General features: G+C 35.9%; 2 protein-coding genes across 2 annotated transcripts; one reads left to right on the top strand and one right to left on the bottom strand.

Annotated features, from left to right (window-relative positions):
* Window positions 1-3,690: 3,690 nt before the first annotated feature.
* LOC103965649 (phosphate transporter PHO1) lies at window positions 3,691-12,803 on the top strand. The gene is made up of 15 exons (XM_009378720.3): window positions 3,691-3,937; window positions 5,383-5,466; window positions 5,614-5,851; window positions 7,078-7,420; window positions 8,158-8,206; window positions 8,569-8,640; window positions 9,149-9,278; window positions 9,864-9,984; window positions 10,694-10,943; window positions 11,108-11,212; window positions 11,322-11,366; window positions 11,494-11,646; window positions 11,749-12,030; window positions 12,135-12,274; window positions 12,402-12,803. The coding sequence occupies exons 1-15, from the start codon at window positions 3,701-3,703 to the stop codon at window positions 12,490-12,492; spliced, it is 2,340 nt and encodes a 779-aa protein (XP_009376995.2). The 5' UTR covers window positions 3,691-3,700; the 3' UTR covers window positions 12,493-12,803.
* A 7,172-nt stretch (window positions 12,804-19,975) lies between these two features.
* LOC103965648 (long-chain-alcohol oxidase FAO1) lies at window positions 19,976-25,647 on the bottom strand. Its single transcript, XM_009378719.3, has 3 exons — window positions 25,252-25,647; window positions 24,535-24,807; window positions 19,976-21,955 (listed from the first exon to the last, which is right to left on the bottom strand). The coding sequence occupies exons 1-3, from the start codon at window positions 25,474-25,476 to the stop codon at window positions 20,204-20,206; spliced, it is 2,250 nt and encodes a 749-aa protein (XP_009376994.2). The 5' UTR covers window positions 25,477-25,647; the 3' UTR covers window positions 19,976-20,203.
* Between the last annotated feature and the right edge of the window lie 178 nt (window positions 25,648-25,825).

Below are 25,825 nucleotides of genomic sequence, written 5' to 3'. Positions count from 1 at the left end.
TTTGACAAAAACAAAAAAAAAAATTGCAATTTCATACATCCATTAAATTTTCTGTTAATTAATTTGTTAAATGATGATGTGCGGTACCATGTGTGACCCATAATTTTATGATGTGTCCGACTAATTGGTGCTAAAAAAATAAGAAAAAAAAACATTTAATCATGCTTCAACCAAATCAATTCCCATACCACCCATCACAATTCACAACTACTTCTTCTCCACACATCGCATCAGCTCATCTTCTCCCATCCATCGCAGCCATTTGCAGCTTCTGCCCCCACAACCCTGAACGATCTCCATGCTAGGCCTTTCTCATCCACCCACAACCCACTTCCAACCAATATGCTAAAATTTCTTTAAAAATAGGAAAAGCAACACAATCATCAGATCTACTCAACTTAATACCCAGAATTTTGATAGATCAGGTCCGTCAACCTTAGACGGCATTCAAGCCTTAAAAGTTATTTTCGTCCGTCCCAAGCGTCATTACCCAACTGTTATCTACTGTGCTATTTTGATCAATAAGTGTTGCCAAATATCGAATTTCATTCAAAAACGTGTGTATTGCACAGTACATCAATCAAGAATCCTTATTTTCTTGTAGCGTTCAAGTGAATGATGGGTTCGTTATCACCTTACGTTAAGATTAAATTGAGCACGTCCTATATCTTCAAACTAGTAGGAAATACCACTTCCTTAACGGGTAGTAGAAAAAGTCACATTCAAAGGCATTATTCTCACGATTCATTATTTAAGCAATTTTTAATTCATTTTAAACAAGCGATAGTACAGACTTTGAACACATAAATTTAACTGCAAAGGTGAACTATTATTGAAAGTGACTCGAACACATAACCTTAAGTCTTTTATTTTATTTACTTTTATTTTTATGAAAAAGTAATCCATTAAAGAGAAAAGCCCCTAAGGCAACCAGTTTGAGTACAATCAAACAAATAGGTTTGTTGAGCAACTAAAGGAAGAGATCTATCCCAAACATACAAACTATTGATGGAATACCCAACATTAGTGATAGCACCCGCAAAAAAAAAAATTGGCCTTCTTGAAAATGTGCCTCCAACTAATAACCTCAAAAGAACTGGCCATCTTCCGGATGTCCTCCAAAATCGTCTTAGTCTCCATGGGATATGATAAGTGCCTCGGATGGAATCAATTACAAGTTTTGAGACTCCTTGAAAGTTGATTCTTTTGAAATTCCTAATTTTTGCCATCCATAATCCATCATGAAGAGCCAGGCATCCAGCAACAGATTTAGTGTTATGTCCAATTCTACGAGCCCCATCTAAGATAGGCTTCCCATTCTCATTTCTAATGATCAAACCTTGGTTGATAAGACAACCATCAAAGTTTAATTTAACAAAGCCAGAATCAGGGGGGACCATTTGATGGATTTGTCATTCCTTCTACTAGAAATTGAAATCTTCTGATTTGCTTTAAGTACTCCTTGCCAATAATTAGGGCAATAACAACCTCTCTTAGGGTCTGCTTTTTTTATTCTGAAAACCAATTTAAGTTTCTCTCTTTCCAAATTTGCCAACAGATGAGCAAAACGACGCTTAAGTCGTTTAGATTTTCATCCATCTTATAGTTAAGAGACTTAAGCCAATCATTGAACTGTATGGAACGATTTATCTTTATAGTATTAATAATTTCTGGATTGCTCCAAACTTGGTTAGCAAAGGTGCAATTCATAAAAAGAATACTTATACTTTCATTCTCAGAGTTCCAAAGAGGCAACTGGTTGGAATGTTAATAATATGTCATGATAAACAATCTCGAGTATGAAGTCTTCCCATGATAAGCTACGAACTAAATAATTTAACCTTATGAGGTATATTAAGCTTCAACATTCTCTTTAGGAGATCAATAGAATGACAACCATTATTTGCACCGTTTTGGATCCAGGTTGCGAATTTAACCAAGAAATTGCCATTTGCATTAGGCCCCCCAGCAAATGGAATCATGTTGAGGAGCTAGAAGCAAATGAATGCTACAAATCTTATTAACAATATCTGTATATACAACAGAAGAAAGCAAATCTTGATCTCAATTGCAATTATTAATGAAAGTGATTGACTTTCAGGTTCTAGTTGATACTACTTAATTGATCATTGCTCAAGAGGTTAGACAAAGGCAAAGAAAAAACCCAATTATAGGTCCAAAAAGGAATGCTTTCTCCATTTCCCCACCACCCATCTTAACCTCATCTTAACGAGAAATTTTTTCAGGAGCCGGGTACATAGGACAGTTGGAATTCCCTCCTATAAATATCTGACACCTAGGATATCATCTTCTTAAACTACTCGATCTTTAAATCTCATTGCCCAGAATATAATTAAAATTATATTAAAAAAATCAATAAAGAAAACAGGCAAATGACTCAAATTACCCTTCAGAATCTGGAACCCTCCGCCCCACCCCCACCATTCCTCCCATCCCTTTACCTCTCTATTACCCTTTCTCTAATTTCTTTCTCCTTTCTCTCTCCTTTTCTTCTTTCTCCTCCTGTCTTACACCGGAGAAGAACACAGGAAGGTCGACCACTTCACCATCAGTTAGATCGGCGTTGGACACACCAAATTTGAGGTTGAGTTGCCGCTAAACATCCATCGGCTTCCATGTCGAATTAAGAGTGGAGAAATCGAGGGAAAACGAGAAAGAAAAATAGGAAGAGAGAGAAGAGATGGGGTGCCCTGATAAATTAGCCGGTCGGCGATGGGGGTGGGTAGCTGCTGCTTTCTGGTGATTTTTTGGCGTGGACGAGATGGTGAATTGTTCACTGTGATAGGGGTAATTCAGAAATTGTGTTGATAAAAAATTTTAATTTGGATTTTTTTCATTTTAAAAAATAAAAGAGACTGGTGGCAACTTTTGATTAGTTGGGAACCCCAACTCAGCTATTATGGAAAAATTTCTCCATCTTATCAACATGCCTAGCATTTAAGAAGCCTTTCCAGGCACAAGAGTGATTTTGCCTAACTTTCGTTTCCAGGAAACTCTCATGTCTTATGTACTTATTTCTAATAATTTGAACCCATCAATTTTGTTCATCAGTAATGATTTTCCAGCCCAACTTGGCCAAGCAAGCATTGTTAAAACGAACACTCTTTCTAATACCCAGGCCACCACTCTCTTTTGAAAAGCAAACTTTATCCCAAGGGAATAATTTAAACATAACCTTAAGTGCAAGGAAGCTCTCTCATAGACGGTAGTTTTGAACACAGAACCTTAACTGCAAGATGAATTCTCTTTTTATTACTTGATCAGCTATAAATATCTTTTTACATTTTTAAATTTGAAAGAGATGGAGAAACGAGAGCAATAACTCTGTTTAACTTTTTATACATAAAACTGGTACAATCTGTAATACAGGTGAATTGTGTGTTAGGTACTAATGTGAGAATAAGCAATATATCTTTGTTTTTAATTTTCGGTCGACAGCAATATATTTATGTTTATTGATGCAATTAAATTTGTCTTTTATTGGATAAATTTTTTGTCCCAAAAGCAAATCATTCGACTCTTACTATACGTCTCTCTCTCTCTCTCTCTCTCTCTCTCTCTCTCTCTCTCTCTCTCTCTCTCCTGCCTCTCTATATAAACCACTTTCATTTCTCTCTAATACTTCTTAATAAACTCTCCTCTCTTCTCCTCCTTTTTCCTTCACACACGCATAACAAGAATGGTGAAGTTCTCAAAGGAGCTGGAAGCTCAGCTTATACCAGAATGGAAGGGTGCTTTCGTCAACTACTGGCTACTCAAGAAACAAGTTAAGAAGATCAAGCTTTCAAGAGTCCCCAAACAACCCTCAGACGCAGCCAGAGATTTCGGTGTCTCCATTTTCGATCCAGTTCGCTTTGTCACCAAAAGAATTAGCGAAATGTTGTTCAATTTCGATAACAAAACGGAGATAATTCAGGTAATCAATTAATGCACACGAATAGAACATGTCAATAGTTATATATCTATTAACATAATAATTTTCAATGAGTTCTTTTTTTTTTTTTTTTTTTTTTTTTTGAGGTTTATAGGTGGTTGCTAGGAAGGGTTTTGCCTACTTTGGATTTTCAGGCGAGTTTCAGGCAATTGTTAACAAGTTTACAAATCTAAAAGGAATAAAGAACTCCAAAAACTTGGTTAACTTAAGTTTCTTTCCTTCTTTTCATTAGTTCCCCAATAAAAATAAAGTTGGTGTGTTTTGGATTTTGTCCTTCCTTGTGGGTTGTGTTCAGACCTGCAAAACACTCCAGTAATCACGTCATTTTCAGGCTAAAGGTTTCGGGTTGTGTTTCCAAAACTCTGATTCCTAAACCGATCCTCCGATACCACTGCTTAAAATCTTCTTCATTCCTCGTCCCTTTCACTCTGTTAAAGTTACGTCCTTTCAACACTCGTCAGCCATAACATCCACTTTAGTGACACAAGCACCAAAGCTTTACATCAGTGCCGGTGCCGTGAATGTTTTAGGGTATATAAATATATAGATGCTTCGCTTTCTCGCCCTTGGAAATATGCATGATATGTGTGCATGGCACAATGGAAATAACATTGGCTTCGATTAGTGAGGAGGCTAGAGGCGTCTTTCCAAAGACCCCTTTACAAAATCAACACCACAAGGTTTTTCTTTAAAAAAAAAAAAAAAAAAAAAAGAAACATAATATTGGTATTACATTTGTGCATCGTACAAGAATAATGTTGGACACATTAGATACGTGCACTAAATGGTGTGTCATCAAATAAATTTGTACTTTAATTTAAGTTGGAAATCGATTAATAATTATAATTAAAAATTATATGGTGTAGAATGTGTCATATCATTTGGTGAACAAATTTAGTGTATGTAGCATCACCTGTTCAAACAATATTCTGTAAATTAAAATTGAGTAACCAGACAATAATTTCCCCTCTTTAACGCATAAAAGTGGGTCTTTCTAAAATGAACATTAGCCATTGGACTACAGGAATGACTTATATACAGCGGCTTCTTTAATCTTTTTTCTCATCAAATACATGCTCTTTTGCTTTTCCATGAACTAGGCTCCCCTTTTTGTTTAGTTAACAGATTCAATGATCGGCGTACATTATAATTTGTTCAAAACGTTAATAAAGTGGCCGGAAATGTCAGAAAATGTTTCAGAGTCCAGCAAGTATAGTGCCCCTTCTTTTGGTCTTCTTACAAGACTTTTTTGAGGGTTTCGATCTTTCTCACGAAAGCAAATTATGGAACGGTTGTAGTTGTAGACATACTCATATCACGAAACCATCGTGACCATGTGAAAGTAAATCCAAAACCAACATGAAAAGACACTAAAAAACAAAGACAGCAATCCCATAAATTATTATGGATCTTTTTCTGTTGCACAGGTGAAGAGTAAAATCATGGAGGATGGTGACGAAGAAGAAATTTATGAGACAGAGCTCGCTCAGTTGTTTTCATCGGAGGATGAGGTATTAACAGATATTGGTACAAATTTTACCACTAAATAATTAACCAATCCAAAGTAATTAAGGTGACTAGGGTTAGTTAATTTTTTATTTATTGAAAAACATTTTAATTAGGGCAATATTTAATGTGTTGGGTTGGTGTTTATGTAGGTGAGGGTGTTTTTTGAGGCACTAGATGTAGAACTTAACAAAGTGAACCAATTTTACAAGACGAAAGAGAGTGAGTTTCTTGAGAGAGGAGAGATTTTGAACAAACAGCTACAGATTTTGCTGGACCTCAAGCAAATTCTCAATTACCGGCGGTGGAAGAATTCTGGATCAAAATCCAACATCCCGAGTGTTCCCAGCTCATGGTCTTCTTCTCCCCGGAATTCCGACTTCAGTACCGGTAAGCCTCTTGTTTCGAAATAGGACATCTGCTTATGTTTTCTGTGTTGATATTATACTTCTGGCCAAATTAACAGAGTTTTGCTTACATGGACTTCCACATGATGAGGTAGGTGGAAACACATGGAAATTTCGAGACTGTTCATGTGCAACAAAAGAGATACAGAAAATAAACCATTTAGTGTTGCTTTTTAGATTATGACAAGGCCATGGACCACCTAATAATGCCCATAAAGGGAAAAAAATTTGGGTCGTTTTACATTAGATCAAACCAAAAATAAATTCTACCTCCCTCTCTTCATGGTGATACGGACTCTTTAGGCCAGTGCCTTAATAATTAACTTCGGTCTTTATTTGTGGTTTAGCAAAAGAAAATTAGCTGTTAAGGATCAGTGGCCACAAAATCCATGGCTGTACTCGAATTCTAGTAGTGCAATATGAGGTCACATTTCTTTCTTGCAAGTATTGCTTGCATTCTCAATCCTCTTTCACATTTGCAAGTGATAAATTGTCAACTTTGTAGGTTTAATGGATATACATATGCAAATAAACCACTTTATATGGTATACTAAACGTATGGGAGTTTTCGTGGTCTTTATGGCACTTTGGCTTTCAAGTCGCAAGTCTAATCGTTAGTGCACCTACCTAATATCTATCTATCACAGCTGGAGGAAGATAAATTCTGGACAAATCCAAATCTTTAACGCTATTGTCATCAACTTTTCTCTTTTTTGAGAAAGGCATAAAGAAAATATATCAAAATTTACTCTTTCTGTTCTGTCTCAAATATTTTCCATGTTCCCCTATAAATTTGCTAAGAATATAAGCTCTACATAAAAACTATTAAACTGAATAAAAAAAATGCTGTTGAAGAAGGAGGGAGTTTATCAAAAGAATCATATCAACCAAAAAAAATACCAAATATTAGTCTTAGTAGCATTATTACTCGTGATAGAATTGAGAGATGATGGTGTATGACCTAATAACATTTTTTTGTATAGGGTGAGTCTTACATGCATGGTCCTCCTTTTTTTAATCCGATGAAACTTCATTAAGAACGATCAAGAACTTACATAGGATAGACATGCCAAACATAATAATGTTACATGTTCATTAAGTCCTATATGATGCGGGAGAGTCGAGAAAAGAATTAGGTTGTAAAGAATTTTTCAAAATAAAAAAATTATGAAGCCATGCATTAATTACTATTAATCGACCTTGATGCAGAGAGCGTGGCGGAATCGAATACGGCCCCTACAGAAATAACACAAACGAGTGAAGCACTTGCAGCATTAGAAAGAAATGGTGTTAACTTTATTAACACGACAACTGGGGGTAAGACGAAGAAAGGCAAACCTAAAACGGCCATGAGGATTGATATTCCAAACACAACACCGACAAGAACTATCACAGCTGTTACATCAATGCTTTGGGAAGATTTAGTGAACAATCCTAAAAAGGATGGCCCCGGAGAGTTCATCAATCGAAAGAAGATACAGTGTGCTGAAAAGATGATTAGAGGAGCTTTTGTAGAGCTCTACAGAGGTCTTGGTTTGCTTAAAACTTACAGGTTCTATCTCTTTCTTTTTATAACAATTACTTTGATTTACAAGCTAGGGATAAAAAAAAGCTTAAATATTAAATTTGGTGCGATTCAGCTATTTTTACTGTTTCAGACTCGGTTAAAAGCAATCAAACCAATAACTGAGACATTTGGAACATATTTTCTGATTCTCTGAACAACAATAGAAATAAACCACGTAACAATATGGTGTCGTGTCGATTATAGGAACAGTCAGCAGGGCGGTCAATTATGTGGCTTAAATCTAGTTTGTTAGAAACGAATGGCGTCCTCGTTAATTTGGGCCACATTTTCTGTTATTTTTATTTTTAAAGTATACGTATAGAATTTGGTTTATATACATGTTTAAGCACGCAGATGGGATCTTTGCAGAATCCTTCACTTTGACTTGAGCATTTGTATCCTCAAGTAGCAAAAGCATTAGCAACAGTTTCTGAAAGGTATATAACAAATGACCCTTTTATTGTGCTGCTGATGTGGGCACTGGGTGAAAACACATGGATATGAAAATTATCAAGGTGGTGATACCATATACTAATAAATAGTTCTCTTTCTAAAATAGAGAAGTGGAAGGAATCAAACACCGTCTTAATAGTGAAAGCTACTTAATTGTGCAGTGTAACACTGGATCTACGCATTATTTAGCTTACCTAATGATTGTAGTTTTAAGTATGTTTTCTTTAAGTACTTGATTAAGTATCTAAACAAATTTGTAACTTCTACAGCTCACTAAATATGGTAGCTTTTACAAAGATCCTAAAGAAATTCGACAAGGTAAGATATACATTAATTTGTTTTTTGTCAAACGATATTTTTGTTAGATTAAATATTATATTAAAATATATTTTGATATTTTACCATTTTCTTCAGCCTCATTTAATTAGCAAATAAAAATATCTCAACTTCATGAGCCATGATAGGATAGGATTATTAAGCTGCATTGATTTTATTAGGGATTTTACTTTTAGGTGGTTATACAGGTCATGAGTCATGCACATTTAATTAGGTGTATAACAGTGCTTATCAAGTTTTGTTTCTCCAAATTCTGTCGATCTTATTGTTGCTTTATACACATTTACCACATCCACTATTGGTGTAAGTAATAACTTGGAGCAACTAAGTTTTTCCATGTATAGGTATCAAACCAGCAGGCGTCAGAAAGTTATCTGAAAGCAGTGAAGATATCACATTTCATTTGTTCTGACAAGGTAACCAGTCTGATACCCTAGCTGCAACCCTAATCTAACTAATATGCACATGCTTGGTGCTTGAATCTGCTCTAGTTACCATGATTTTCATTTCTTTTTCCGTTGTTTTGTATAATGACCATGATCATTATTTTGTATTAGTTGTACTTAGTTTTTGAGTGGAGAGGTTTGACTTGTTATTGCCGTCTCCATGTTAACACGTCAAATAATAATTTAATAAAAGAAGATTTACTACGAATTCAAAATATTCTAGTGCTATTTTTTAAGGGAATTTTAACGAAAAGTTCATGGTACTGTTCATTTTAACGAAAAATCACAATTTTACACTAAAAAATCAATCTTGGTGCTATTCACTTTACCCTTTATTTTGTCTTTATCATTAAAACTCAAAGTTTTCAAGCTCTTTTTATTAGTTTTTCTATTTTTTAATTCATTTAACTAGTGTTGGAGACAGTTTTAATGGTTTTCTGACTGGGCTTGTGTGTATTGTTATATATGGTTTGAAAAGGTTGTTAGACTAATGGACGAAGTGGAGTCCATATTCACAAAGCACTTCGCCAGTAATGACAAGAAAAAGGCAATGAAGTTTTTGAGGCCACAACAAAACAAAGATTCTCATACGGTTACCTTTTTTGTTGGTAATCTCTCTCTGTCTCTCTCTCTCTCTCTGTAATATGCGTGCGCGCACGCACACACATACACAAATAATTAATAAGAGTGCATACATGTAAATATTTCTGAGGTTATTACTGGCTGGCAATCCAAATATGTGCTTTATACAAATTTCCATATATATTTATAAATTTAAAATACATAATGGCTATCTTAAAGTGTCAAATACATCTTCATATAATATAAGGAAGGTCACTATATAATGCTAGTCCAATGATTATTTAACTATTGTGCCATAAAGGGCCTTTTCACCAAATGGCACAAAAGTTTAATGACAGAAACATCGCTTATGCAGTGCAATATGATGCATGATTAGTCCTGGGGGCCAACATGAACCGCATTAATCTGCATCGTATCGTATAAAGCTTTTACTTGCCACTAATCCTGATAGTGGGATTGCTCAATATTTAATTGAATGAATGGTGGCCACCAAAAATTTACTTGGTGCCCCACAAATCAGGAGCCCGATTGTTGTATGAGTTTTTTGTTTGATCTGATTGTGGTCTCAATCTTTTAATAAAGCATGGTCGTTTTTTGTTATGTGGATGCAGGTTTGTTTACAGGTTGTTTTGTATCATTGTTTAGTGTGTATGCAATTTTAGCGCACTTGTCTGGTATATTCTCTCCTAGCACAGAAAGAGATTACATGGAAACTGTCTACCCTGTTTTCAGGTGCATTCTTCATCCCATATATTTCTTTTAAAAAGTTATATATGTACACATAGGAGGGAGAAAACAAATTGATATCAAACTCATCATTTACAAGAATCGAACTAAACATTTTACTTACAAGTAAAAAATAATACTACTAAATTGTCATAATAAGTGGCTTTGGTCCCAATCTATATATTAATTAGCCCTAATTTTTTTACGCAGATACTATATAAAATGATAACATATATAAATCGTATCATAAAATAGCAATAGTTTCTAATATGATCTAAAATTAAACTATTTGCACTAAAATTGTGAACCATACTGCGGACAATATCACCAACAGAGGTGAGAGTATGAGAATCATTTGTATAGATTGAGCCATAGCATTGTTAGTATTGTGGCGATGATATGTATTGTCAGTCACTTGAATACACTAATTTAAGCAAATATATCCCTAACTTCATGTTAGTGGCTAGATAATGAAGTTTTTATGCTTAACAACGTGAAATTTCTTAGCTTACTAGCTCATTTCTTAAACTTAAAATTCGGTGTCTTTTAATTTTCTAATAAGGTATTTAAGCTTTAGTTATAGGAGGTCTTGGGTTCGAAACCTCTAATTCTTAGTCACCAATCCTTTGTTGGTTTGCAAAGTGTAGGATGGGGGCTGCAGCTATGTATTTATTCATGTCTGCATTTCTCTAATTAAGGGTGTGAATTTGTGCAGTGTTTTTGCCTTACTCAGCCTGCACTTGTTTATGTATGGGTGCAACCTATTCATGTGGAAGAGTACAAGAATCAATTACAACTTTATATTTGAATTCCAACCAAGCACGGCCCTCAAGTATCGCGACGCCTTCCTCGTATGCACAACCTTCATGACAACTGTGGTTGCTGCCATGGTTGTGCACCTTATATTAAGGGCAAAAAACTTCTTACCTAGCCAAGTTGATGCCATTCCTGGAGTTTTCCTTCTGGTTAGTTTCATTGCTTTAATCAAGGTCTTGTTAGGAAGATGGCTTGGAGTTGAGTAACTTGTATAAAACATAATAATCAAAACTCAGGCTTTAAAATAAAGTAACTAAGAAAATTAAGACATATATCATGAAACATTGGGCTAATCTTCATTTGAATTTTCCAGTTTGCTGTTGCACTGCTTGTATGCCCATTAGACATCTTCTATCGACCAACTCGTTACTGCTTCATCAGAGTAATTCGTAACATAGTCTGCTCACCACTTTACAAGGTACATTTACAGCTTCTCTCATCTTCTCATCAAATATGCAGAATGCTACGCAATATTTTGAAATTAGAATTAATATACTTTTTGTTTTTGTCATTTGAAAATTATGCAGGTTTTGATGGTAGATTTTTTTATGGCTGATCAACTTACTAGCCAGGTAATCACATTATACTTCAACGGATACAAAAAAACATCTAATGCCACTGTAAATCAAGTCCTAAAAGTAAATAACTCTTAACATTCATCTCTTGTTATGTAATGAACCGTGATCTTCCTGCTTGTAGATCCCATTGCTGAGACACATGGAATCTACAGCTTGTTATTTTCTTGCTGGAAATTTCAGATCACACCAATACGAAACCTGCCGAAGTGGAAGGCTATTTAGAGAGCTGCTTTATGTTATCTCGTTCTTGCCATACTACTGGCGCGCCATGCAAGTAATGCAACCTCTCCCATTATTTTTCTGTTCAGTGAAAATCATAATTCTTTTAGCTAGTCCAACTGACATGTAACCTTTTCCATATGCAATGAACTTCAAGTGTGCAAGACGATGGTTCGATGAATGTGACGTTAACCATTTGGCTAACATGGGAAAATATGTTTCTGCCATGGTGGCAGCCGGATCAAGGATTACATATGCTAACAACCCGCACAGCCACCTATGGTTTTATATAGTAGTGATCACCTCTGTGGTGGCTACAGTCTACCAGTTGTACTGGGACTTTGTCATGGACTGGGGGCTTTTCGACCCAAAATCCAAGAACTTATGGCTAAGAGACGAACTTATTCTCAAGAACAAAAGCATCTACTATGCTTCCATTGTGAGTTTTTATTTAAATCTTTATGTGGCCTATACTTTCATTGCCTCCTTAGCATAAACCACATTCATTCAAAATACTCAAACAGATGGTGCAAATTTATGCAGGCCTTGAATGCGGTCCTAAGAGTCGCTTGGGTAGAAACAGTAATGGGATTTCATAGAATTCCGGATGTTGAGTCACGATTGCTGGACTTTCTCTTAGCTTCATTAGAGGTTATCCGACGAGGGCATTGGAACTTTTACAGGTACAACATTATTTTTGAACAAAATAATTGACCAATAATAGGGTAACTCCTGAGTCATATTCTTCTATACAAGCACTGCAAATAAAATCACAAGCTTCTCAACTTGTTAGATTTTTGGGTCAAACAGGTTAGAGAATGAGCATCTAAATAATGTTGGCAAGTACAGGGCAGTGAAGACAGTACCTCTACCATTCCGTGAGACAGATTCTGATGGCTGAGATGATCCTGTCTAATATGTATAGAAACCCCGAAATGCTGACATGGGGAAATTAAGCCATGGCAGAAGGAATCCACACTTTCTTATATCAATGTGTGAGATCCTGCCATCCATTCATCTCACATTACACTTCGGAATATATATAAATTGTAAGGCACCGCCAAGTGTAATGAAGAAAGGCGCTTTTCAAATGGAGTACCTTTTTCTGCTGTTCATTTTGGCATTTTAATGTGGAGGTGTATCATATATTTCTGAATACAGTTCCTTTTCGGATTGACTATTAAAATGCTCGCATTCAAATAACAATCTATATGAACCCCATTACAAGAAATGAAAATTGGAGCAAGTGATTTCATTTCAACAGTTTGTCTCAATTTGATGAACCATCAGAAACAATTCTGTCTTATCCGATTATTTTTACTAAAAGAATAGCACGATTAGGGGCTTACCATCTTGATGGAAACATGGTCAAATACAAACCTTAAAGCGAGCTTCGTCTTTGAAATTCTGCTGAGAAATTTACTGTGAGAGTGAGGCTTTGTAATATTTGTACTCAAGTTTCCTAATCTTCAATTCTAGGGCAGATTAAGTAATGGTGCATATGCAATGCAGGAAGGGCAAGCACACAGGTCTCTCTCTCCTCTTCACAAATCGTCAGTCGTAGAGACTCAACTGAAATTAAAAATCCTGGAACCTTACATTGTAGTTTTTCCTTGGTGTTTAAAACATGTAAGAAGGTGCTAACAGACATGAGGCTTGTAATATTTGTACTCATAATCTGCAATTCTAGGGGCAGATTAAGTAATGGTGGCTATGCAAGGCAGGGAGGGCAAACACAAAGCTCTCTTTCCTTCACAAATCGTCAGTCGTAAGAACGCAACTGAAAGTAAAATCCTGGAACATCATGTTGGTATTTTTTCCCTTGGTGATTTAACTGTAAAGAAATGTGCTAACATTATCTGGTTTTAAAACCTGTTCGGGTCGAGTGAGCGTGGCATTTGAGTCGAGTGAGCACGCATCTCACTTGAGTTGAGTGCGTGCGCATCTCGTTCGAGTCAAGTGAGTGCCGTTTCGTTTGAGTCGAGTGACTGTGCGTTCGAGTCGAGTGTGATATGAATAATATAGGTTGTTAGATGTTTGTTATGAGCTTATGATGCAATGGTTAGATAGAATGACAAATGTCAATAGATTGTGAGTTGAGTGTGTGGCTTAGTTAGTAAGCTACCTAGTCTAGTATATAACCAACATGTGTAACCACCTTGTACTAAGTTTTGTGAATGATTAATAAACTGAATATTCTCTCTCTCTCTCTCTCTCTCTCTCTAAATCTCTACTTCTTTCTCTATCTCTTTCTTTCTTCTTCTGCAAGATAAGTTCTTCATAGTCTACATGGTATCAATCGCCGCAAAGCTTCATGCTTGTCGGTTCTTCAATCTTGGATTTCTCTGCTTCCACTGTCTATCTGTGATCAGCTCCCCTTTCTCACGTTTCTTGGGTTATTGATCTCTCTATATTTCTTGGTTCCTTGTGCACCTTCTTGTGCACTCTAGGTGTTTGGTTTAATTCCTCTAAGAATTTGCATCTGGGTTTCTCTCTGATTTGAAGCTATGGTGATGGATGCACAACTTCATATCCTTCAATCTCCTATTGCCTCTCTTATATCGACAGTTTCTTCATCTGTTACTGTCAAACTAGATGATTCCAACTATCTTGTGTGGAATTTCCAGATGGAATTACTTTTGGAAGGTCATGGCATAATGGATTTTGTCGATGGCACCAACCATTGTCCCTCACGGTTTGATTCCACTACATTTGGGGATTCAATTGAGACTGATACCTTCAAGATTTGGAAGATGCATGATAAGGCACTCATGCAGTTGATCACTGCCATTTTGTCTTCTTCCGCCGTTTCTTGTGCAATTGGAAGTACCAGTGCTCGTGACTTATGGACTCGTCTCAACGAGCAATTTTCCATTGTTACTTGTACAACAATCTTTCAGATGAAATCTGAATTGCAAAACATCAAGAAAGGTACTGATTCAATTTCTCAGTATTTACAAAGAATCAAAGAAGCTTGTGATTATCTTTCTGCTGCTGCAGTAACATTTGAGGATGATGATATTGTGATATTAACTTTGAATGGTCTTTCTTCTGAGTATAATATTTTAAGGTCTATTATTCGAGGAAGAGAAAATGTTATCTCAATGAAGGATCTTCGCTCTTAGTTACTTGTTGAGGAAACAATGATTGAAAATGTGGATGCCACTCCTTTCTTAACTGCAATGGTTGCCAAGAATGGTGGTAATGATTCTAAGAATTCAAGCTATGTTCGACAGTCTAATTCTAGTGATCAGTCTAAATTTGGGAATTCATTTCAAAATAATTCTTACGGTTCTCAATCTTGGTTTCTATAATGCTCCTGGTTATAAGCCAAATTTTAACAAGAACAAGGGCAAGGGGAAATTTTACAACAATTCACGGCCTAGGTTTGGGATTAACAAATTTGGTTACATCAATAATGCTCCTGGTATTCTTGGAAATTCACCACCATCTAAGCAAGGCCAGTTTAACACTACCTGTCAAATTTGTAGTAAATACGAGCATTTGGCTGATATTTGCAGGTTCAGGAATTCGGATATTGCAGCTGTTCAACGTTGTCAAATATGTGGTAAAAAGAATCATAATGCGCAGTTTTGTCTTTACAAAAACTCCAATGTTCAGAATTCTTCACCTACTGCTATGCATGTCAACACTGTCTCAAATTCTGTTGTTCCAAGTACACCTCCTCAGTAGTTTTGGCTCACTGATTCAGGGGCTACATCACATGTGACGGCTAATCTAAATAATCTTTCCTTGGCTACTCCCTATCCATCCACAAAGACAATTCAAACAGCTAGTGGTGCAAGTTTATCCATTTCACATATTGGTTCTTCCAGTATTCCAACTCCAATCAAACCACTGCAATTACATTCTATCCTATATGTTCCTAGATTAACACAAAATTTGTTATCTGTACATCGATTATGTCTGGACAATAATTGATGGTTGATATATGATGCTTTCTGGTTTTAGATTCAGGACAAGGCCACGGGGAGGATAATGTTCAAAGGGCTTTGCAATGATGGATTGTATCCAATTCCACTTTCAACACATGCATCATCTTCATCAACTCGATCTCCAGTGGCATTTCTTGGACAACAAGTATCTTCTACACTTTGGCATAATAGATTAGGGCATCCATCAAACTCTGTAGTGTCTTCCATTTTAAAACAATGTAAAGTGTTTGTTACATTTGATTCATCACCTATGATTTGTTTTACTTGTCTGGAAGGCAAACTCTGTAAACTGCCCTTTGTTGCTTCCGTGTCAAAATATGTTACCCCCTTTGAAGTTGTACATACTGATGTTTGGGGTCCCTCTCCATGTATTTCTGTTGAAGGTTTGAGATACTATGTGACATTCATTGATGAATGCACTAGATATTGTTGGATTTTTCCTCTCAGCAATAAAAGTGATGTTTGTTTTATCTTTGTTGGTTTCTACAATTTTGTTTTGAACCATTTTACAACTACCATTAAAACCTTACAAAGTGATGGGGGAGAGAAATATATTAGTAAAACATTTCAAACCTTTCTTCTTGATAAAGGAATCAAACATCAATTGTCTTGTGCTAATACTCTGGAACAAAATGGGCTAGCTGAAAGAAAACATAGACATATCATTGAAACCTCTATCACACTTTCACAAACTCCTGCATTACCTCCACAGTTTTGGTCTTTTGCTTGTCAAGTGGCTGTCTGTCTTATTAATAGAATGGCTACCTCATCCTTAAACAACAAATCACCATTTAAATTGTTGTTTAATTCCATTCCTGATATCACTCATTTAAGAATTTTTGGGTGTTCATGTTTTCCACTACTTAGACCCTATAATAGTACCAAACTCCAGCCTCGGACCATAAAATGCATATTTCTGGATTATGCTACTAAGTATAAAGGGTATATTTGTTATGAGGTATCTCATAAGAGGGTATATGTTTCCAAACATGTCATATTCGATGAAATTGAATTTCCATATACTAGTTTGCTTTCAAAATGCCCAATTCCTTTGTGTTTCAAGTCTTCTCCGTCATTTGTTGTATCACAGTCTCCAAATATGTCTGTCACTCATCAGAATACTATAGTCCCTAGTCATACGGCTATGCCAAACATTGTTGGTTCTCATTCTTCAGATACCAATGATGCTCACAGTTCCAGTATACAACTCATTACTGCAATCCCAACAATATCAACAAGTTTTTCTCAATCATTATCATCTCCTCACCCTATGGCTCAGACAAATACTTCTTAGTCTTATTCTGAGCAATCTGAAGATCCTATTAGTTTTTCTCTTGAAAGTTTACAAGTTATACTACCAATTCCAACACTAAATACACATTCAATGCATACTCGGTCTAAAAGTGGGATATCTAAGAAAAAGGTATTTCTCTCGATTCTTCAAGATGATCAGTTAGTGGATTTGTCTCAAACAGAGCCTGCAACATATAAGTTAGCCTTGAAATCTTCTATATGGTTATCAGCAATGAAAGAGGAACTTTCAGCTCTTCATTCTCAGGGTACTTGGTCTTTTGTTCCTCTTCCTCTATATAAAAATCTTATAAGGTGTAAATGGGTTTATAAGATTAAGAAAGATGTTGATGGCACCATTTCCATGTATAAAGCAAGACTAATTGCCAAAGGTTTTAATCAAGAGGAGGGTATAGATTATGGAGAAACCTTCAGTCTTGTGGTTAAACCAACTATAGTCAGGTTAGTATTAGCTCTTGCTGCTCACTTTGGTTGGTCACTTAGACAATTAGATGTGAAGAATGCCCTTCTTCATGGTATATTATAAGAAGAAGTATACATGTCTCAGCCCCCTGGTTTTTTGGATCCTCAACATTCAACACATGTGTGTAAATTACACAAGTCCTTATATGGTCTAAAACAAGCCCCAAGGGCTTGGAATGACAGATTCACAAATTTTTTGCCATCTCTGGGGTTTCTTACTACATACTTAGATTCTTCACTCTTTGTGAAACATGTTGGACAATCAGTTGTTGTTCTCTTATTGTATGACGATAACATAATCATTACAGGCAGTACTACAGATGCAATTACTGAGGTTATTAGAGCTTTACATTCAAAATTTGATATCAAGGACTTAGGGCCTCTTCATTATTTTCTTGGTATTCAAATTACATAACAGTCCAATGGTTTGTTTCTTTCTCAATCTAAGTATGTCTCAGATATGTTGATAAAAACTGATATGCTCCAATCTAAGTCATTTACAACTCCTTGCCTACCTTATAACATATTGTTAAAGGATGATGGTAAACCATTTAACAATCCTACTTTATATAGAAGCATTGTTGGTGCACTTCAGTATTTAACATTCACAAGGTTTGATATTGCCTTCTCTGTGCATCAAGTTTGCCAATTCATGCATTGTCCAATGGAATCACACTTTGTTGCTGTCAAAAGAATACTCAGATACTTGAGGGGCACACAAGACTATTGCATTCAGTTTAGTGAAGGGGATATGGACTTCTATGCTTATAGTGATGCTAACTAGACAGGAAATCCTAATGACATGAGCTCTACAACAGGTTTGGTTGTATATTTGGGATCTAATCCTATTTCATGGTCCTCTAAGAAGCAAAATACAATTTCAAGATCCTCTACTAAGGCAGAATACAGGGCTTTATCTTGTACTGCAGATGAGGTGGATTGGATCAAGCAGTTATTACAATTTATGCATATTTCTATGAATTCTCCAACTCTCTTATATTGTGATAATCTCTCGGCCATTGCCCTTGCTTATAATCCAGTTATGCATCAAAGGACAAAGCATATCGGGATTGATGTTCATTTTGTCCGAGAATGGGTAGCTAATAAGTTACTCCAAGTCCAATTTGTTACTTCTAATGCTCAGTTTGCAGACATTCTCACCAAAGGCTTGTCTACCTCTTTATTAAAAACTCATTGTTACAATCTCAGGCTTGGAAATTCCCATCCTGAGATTGAGGGAGGATGATAAGAATAATATAGGTTGTTAGATGTTTGTTATGAGCTTATGATTCAATGGTTAGATAGAATGACAAATATCAATGGATTGTGAGTTGAGTGTGTGGCTTAGTTAGTAAACTACCTAGTCTGGTATATAACTAGCATGTCTAACCACCTTGTACTAAGTTTTGTGAATCATTAATAAACTAAATATTCTCTCTCTCTCTCTCTCTCTCTCTCTAAATCTCTACTTCTCTCTCTCTCTATATATCTATTTCTTTTTCTGCAAGATACAATGAGTTCTTCATAGTTTACAGAGTGAGTGCGTCGTTTGAGTTGAGGGAGCTTCCAATCCCTATTTCCTTGCAATTTACTTTCTCGCATTTTATTTTCTTGCATTAGGAGTATTGTAATTAGTTACTTACCAATTCGATCCATTCAATTAGTAGTTCATTTGGGTTGATGTGATTACTTTCACATACATCCCAGCTTACCTTATCAACCACCATAACCATTCCACTTCACTTTCATGAACATCACATGTTCTAAAGTCCTTGCACCCAAGGTATGGAGAACCCTTAACTGAGACGCGTTTCTTTCTTAGTCACAATCATTTTGAAAGAAGCCAGACAAAGGGCAAATCAAATTTTACTCGCTCAGCCTCTAGGGCACGAATTGGCACACCTATAACAAAAACTTGAAGGACAAGAGATATCGAAATTCTTGGATGTGTGGCTGAGACTGATTTTGAGACCATCTTTTGGCATGAGCAGTTGAACGCAAACGATTTTTGTTTTATATGTACAAACTATTTTTCTACCGGAAATGAATAATCGAACTTAAAACATAACTGAGTCATTGGTTAACACAAGATCCCAACCTAGAGTAACTACACCTACACCGACTTCAACGGTCGAATCAAACATGGGTAGTTTGAAACAAGACCTGAATGAAACCATTCATATGATGACCATGACTAAAAAGGTCAACAATACACTTTAATGCATTGTTGCAAGCAATGAAGGCGAATGAAAGATGCATTGGACCACCACCATCACTAAACTCAGGGTGCGACAACTTGGTTAGTCAACAGGTTCAATATCAACAATCATAATTGCTACCCCCAGTTCCAACAACAGCCTCAACCGGTTTATCAATTCTAGTCGCATATGAGGTATGTGGAGTGTGTTACTCCACGACCATCACTGGACTCGGGGTTTAACTTATGGGTTAATCAAAGGGTTCAACAACGACAATCACAATTACCACCCTAACTCCAAGGGCCTCAACTAATTTGTCAATTAATCCCAGTCATATAGGATGTCCATGGAGTTAAGAGGTGAAGAACACTTGATAAACCAAGTGTAGATTTTAATCCCCTTAGTTGATCTTGTTTATCGATAGTCTCCAGTGTTATTCAAACTTATAAGATGATGCTATGAGAATATATGAACAATAAAGTAAACACGTCATACATAAACACATAATTTAGAGAGGTTCAGCAAACTTTGCCAACTCCTCGTGTAAACACGTCTTACACAAACCCATATGTGATAGAAATATGACTTCTTGAATTAATCATATATAATGTTTACAACATATATAGGGTTTGAGAAGACCCACATTCCTTTCATTACGAAAAGATTCTGCATTAATGGTTGTATTCTAACACTTTCTTAGAGAATCAGCTATTCTCTTTGAGAGACAATATGCAGTTGATTGGATGGTGATCATGGGATTGACACCAACAGCACTAGGCAGAACACTCCCATCGCATACGAAGAGGCTTTCTGCTTCCCAACTCTCCCCATTCTCATCAACCGCCCCTTCCTTTGCATTGATTCCCATTCTACAGCTCCCCATCTGATGAGCTGAGGAATAGGTTGTCCAATTCTCTACTAGTGACTGTGGCCCTTCATTTGCAATAACCATGTCGAGAAACTCCTCCAGTTCCTCTTTATCAATCCCTTTACATTTAAGTCTCAGCCCATCACTCCGATGTGTGCCAACTTCAATTGCTCCTGCTGCTATTAGAATCCTCAATGCTTGCCTCAAACCTCCCTTTATGTTCTCTTTGTCTAAGGCAGAAAACTCATAACTTACTCTTCCGCCCTTCGTAACTACCCCAGAACCCTTATCCCTGATAATTGAAATCAAATGGGCAGTTCTTGAAAACTTCAGCATTCTGTTCTTTATATCTTCCCCAGACACCCAAGGGCTCAAAGCAGAAAATGTTCCCGGCCCCAATGCCGGTGTTTCTATGATTGCTTTTACCTTAGAGTCTGCTGATACCACCTTATACACTGATGTAATTATTCCACCCTCATAGTTTTTACCTTTGAACTCTGAATTTGAGTCAGGGAAATACCCCCAGGCCATTAAAACAGGGTGGAGATGAAGATTCCGACCAATATTCTTGTTCTTCAGTCCACTAGAAAGCATTAAAGGGGGTGTCAAAAGAGCTCCACAAGCTGAGATTGTAACTTTGGCCTCAATTTGCAGCCTCTTCGTAATGTTATTGCTCAAAGGTTTTGCCATTACTCCTAAACATTTCTTTTTTCTTTTACTTCCACTCTTGCTAGTTTCTAATACAAATCTCTCAGCTTTACATCCAGTTATGATCACGGCACCATAATCCACTGCATCTATTAGCCATGTAGAATCTGTCCCCTTTTTCTCTCCTTTCCTGCATCCATAACCACATGATCCACAGTAATGCTTTTCTGAAGAATTTCGAGGCACAAAATCCACCCCAAGGCCTAGATTCTCACACCCTTTCCTTAGTACTTGATTTTGAAACCCTTCCTCTACACAATTCTCAGTAACACCAATTCTCTCGCACACAGTATCCATTGCAGAAAGATACTCCGATCCCCCGAAGAACTTGATCTTATGATCCTTATTCCATTCCTGAAGCACAAAATTTGGTGTTTTAATACAAGCTGACCAGTTAATAGCAGAGCCACCACCAACCGTTGATCCAGCTTGAAGCACAATTTTCCCATCAACAGTTACAAGAATGCCTCCTGATTCATAGAGTTGATCATGGGAGGGAGCTTCCAAAGAAGAGTAATCTGAGGGAGTGAAGTAGTTTCCTTTTTCGAGAACGATGACTTTGTGGCCTGAGCTTGCAAGAACAGTAGCTGCAACACCTCCTCCACAACCAGAGCCAACAACTATAACGTCACATTTGACATTGTAAATATTTTTTGTGCAGTCATGTATGACTTGGAAGCCTTTCTGTTCAAGGGAATTCAGAAGGGTGGTATCAGTTTCAAGCATTGTTTCTATGATTCCCTTCTGAAGAGGCCTCTCTTGTTCTTGCATTTTTGAGTGGTTCTTCTGATCATCTTGGTCATCAGTTTCTACATGGTATCCAATGGCTTGCCATATTAGGTTTTCTGCATTCTCACCAACCTGCGCCAAAAGATTAAAGATTGAAAAATTTAGGGATTGTTTAGTATTCATTTTGAAATTAAATTATAGTTTTCAAAAATTAAGAATTTATTGGTTAAAAAAAATCAATTCCAAAAGAGTATCAAACCGGTCTTAAGTTATCAAATGCTTGGAAACTACTTTACAGTTAAATATGGGGTTTTGCCTAGCAGAACTCATGGGATATCCATAATTACTGGAAAGTCTTGATATTTCTATCATGTATTTTGACATCAGTAGGTTAGCATTAATAAACTCATCTACAAGAAAATACTCTATACACAAGAACAATCAATGGCCACAACCCTTTTGTCAAGTGGCATGGCATGGCATGGCGTGAGTGGGGATAGGATGAGGATTCACGTACAAACTCACACATGACCTCCATGAAATAAAAAGTCAAGAATTCTACAAGCTCCCACATGATCAGTTGGTATAACTCTTTATTAAATACAAGTTTTCATGTAGTTGGAGGAGGTCCCATATACGACACACACAAATACGAAGATAATATATATATATATATATATATGGGTTAGAATCAAGGGCACCTCATTTTTTTACACCTATTTTGTAGAGCTCATTTCGTAACCTTTTTGAATATCCGAACCGTCTATATTTTAATACATCATTCATAGATCATCCTTACAAAAAATTAAACAAATCAAAATCATTAAGACATTCATTTGTAGTGAAGAAAATAAATGAATATGGTTTTGCAAAGAAACACTAAAATGACTAACATTTAATGCAACAATCACATGGTTTCAGATTTTGGTGATTTTTTGTAAATATGATTGTTGAGTGAAGACCTAAAGATAGACAATTGAATCATTAAAATACGTACATTACGAAATAGACCTACAAAATATGTGTAAAAAACGTATCTCCTAATCCTAACAATATATATATATATATATATATATATATATATATAAAAGTTTTAGTATTGAGTTTCTCCCAAGATTACTTCCCTAGAAAGATTTTTTTTTTTTTTTTAATAGAAAGCGAGTTTAATTGAGATTTTTTTTATGAGAACTAGTTTAATTGAGATTTTTTTATGAGAAGTAGTTTAATTGAGATTTAACTTTTGTTTAGTAGGATGATACTTTTTCAAAAAAAATTGACAAATGATAAGACAATACAAAATTAATTTTGTTCACTATGATAATGTATTGTATTCATAGTAAAGCTACACCACCACAACGTGGCTATAACCACAGTTAGGTATTCAACACATCATAAATATGCATCATGTTTGTACTCATGTTAGTCAACAAAACCTAAAACCTCCTCCTCCAACTGAATAGAAAAAACTATATCAATACACTGAAAACTAATTGATATACTTGATTCCTCGATTACGTGTCTATCCCACGTGAATTCCCTTTCTCATGAGATTATATGCTTTAGAGAGACAACTAATATCAAACTGAGTTTAGGGGCTTAATACTAGCTTGTAAGGATGTGAAAATATGTCTCATTAAAAAAGTTTAAAAAAATATATATTGTAAGGGCATATAAGAAGTTGAGTTACGTCCTAATGACCACTTGATTTTGACCTTTTGGAGAAAAATAATGACAAAAAATTAAAGCGTTATTTTGCCAACACAACAGCTATCACCTAAAGGTGACTAATGCTCTATAGTGTTCATGGAATCCAAGTGAAGTTCAACCCCATTTGAAGCCCTAACGACCACATCTACGCCACATCACCCTCTTAATTTATTCTCGTGCTTAGCTTAATCAAATTTCTCTGCACACCAGAGGGCATGTAAGGACGTGACAAAAATGTCACCATTTTCCATCTTGGGGCTGAGCTACAACTTCATGCATAGCTCTCTAGTTATGAGGAGAGTGGTTCATCACCTCGTGGTACCCAATAAGAAAGATTAAGCTTTTCTTGATGCCTAATTAAATAATTAATTGGCCAAGTCCTACTTGAATTTATACCTAAAATATAGTACGCTGACGCATGATCATCTTATTAGCTTCATCTGCACGGCAGGTGATGACGATGATGTTTCAACCACTGGTTATTTTCAACTTTTTTATTTATTTTATATTTGATGTCTCATGACTATCATGCATTAATTAAATACAGCCTTTCGCTATCTGTATGCACGAACCGCTCACCGGTTCAACTTCTTAATTTGTTCGATGTGCCATGCTATTACTCTATTTGTCAACCCAAACAAATTATAATCTTTATCATCCTTTTTTAATACAAAATTTTGACTAAGCTGTATAACGGGTTTGTTAAAATATTTTTTTTATTTAACTCTCTATCTATAAATGTTGAACTTAAAAATTTTCACTTACAAGTATTATTATGACACAATACTAAGTGGTGTGGTCCAAGTCAGGTAATAAAATTTTTAAAATTTGAACCATTTTCCTAATTTCTCTCAACTTCTTCCCCAAAAACTGCCTTCTATTTTTAACCCAAAAAAAAAACTGCCTCACATGCGAAACATGTGTGATATTGATAGTAATTGGAATAGAAAGAAAAAATATTTTACAGTGAAACTGTAGTTTAGAGAAAGGAAATGAAATATTACCCGAGAGAAGAAAATGTAGAGGCAAAGAAACTTGATGTAAACAAATGCAAGCCTAATGGGGGTAAGAAACCTGTGCTTGAACCACTTCTGCAGGACCTTTTCTCTTTTCTCCAACGACAAACTTGAAAAGTTGTGAACGAAGGGCCATGTCTTACCAAAACAAAGAGAGCCACAGAGCAGTAGGGTTCCCAACTTAGTTCCCAATATCCACAAAACCACTCTAACCAATACCACAGCTTCTATTAAGGCCCTTTTCACCATTAGCTGTGCAACCTGTACTCCACGAATATATCCAAGTGATGTAATAAATCCAAGAAATATGAAGATCTAATTTAAAGAGCACAAGCTTACCTAAACTAATTTTTTTTTTTTTTTTTTGTTAATTTTGCACAAACTTTCACACATTAATTAATACTTAATTAAATTTTAGAGTCATAAGTTTGACAAACGAAATAGTTTAGTATTAGTTCGACGAAATAAAAAGTTTAGTATTAGTGCGGTCAGTCTAGAACCTATGCTAGTGATTTTTTGTTGTTTTTTTTATCAAGCCTACCCAACCTGTGATTGAACATTATTCATTTTCATTCAAATTTGTTAAAAAAAAATTATCAACTTATATAAATAATTCTCTTTTTAATGATTTTTAGTTGAAAAAAAAAAAAAAAAAAAAAAACTCCGCAGAGAGAGAGAGAGAGAGAGAGAGAGAGAGAGAGATACCTCATCAGGGATGGGAGTTTGAGCCGCAGAAGTTTTGTAGAAGGACTGAACAGCCTTGTTAATTGTAGGTTGTTCACCCTTGATTTCATACAAAGGAGGTAATAAAGCCTCACAGATACTTGCCAAAGACTGCATCTCAGCTGAAGAGAATCCATGACTGTATTTTCTGTCATCTCCTGCATATCCTCTTCCCCCATTCAACAAAGGATGACACTCCTTTCTCATCTCTCTCTCTCTCTCTCTCTCTCTCTCTGTAAATTGAAGGTAAAACACACAGCTTGGCTTGCTAAGTGAGGGTTGAAGAGAAACACAAAAGGGAAAAGTTAATATATGATTAGAAAGTAGAAACTATCAAGTCTCTCTTTCTCTCTGTACCTCTATATATAGGAGCTTTTCCATTGTCCACTTGCGCGATCAGAAAGTCATGTGGCAAGTGCATATGTACGTGTCATATCTCGTAACCATTATAAGATTGTCCCTCCAAGCAATTTGAAGGCTTTAATGAGGTTGAAAATTTGATGAGGTCGAAAAGTTTGATCTGTTCTTGTATTTAGTCCAATTTCTTTATTTTGTT

This window comes from the organism of the source record quoted next, unplaced genomic scaffold (assembly GCF_019419815.1).
Source record: "Pyrus x bretschneideri cultivar Hongxiangsu unplaced genomic scaffold, Pyrus_bretschneideri_v1 Contig73, whole genome shotgun sequence".
NCBI classification, from domain to species: Eukaryota; Viridiplantae; Streptophyta; class Magnoliopsida; order Rosales; family Rosaceae; genus Pyrus; species Pyrus x bretschneideri.
The sequence above is the reverse complement of the archived record's forward strand: the minus strand, read 5'-3'. Positions and strand labels throughout refer to the sequence as shown.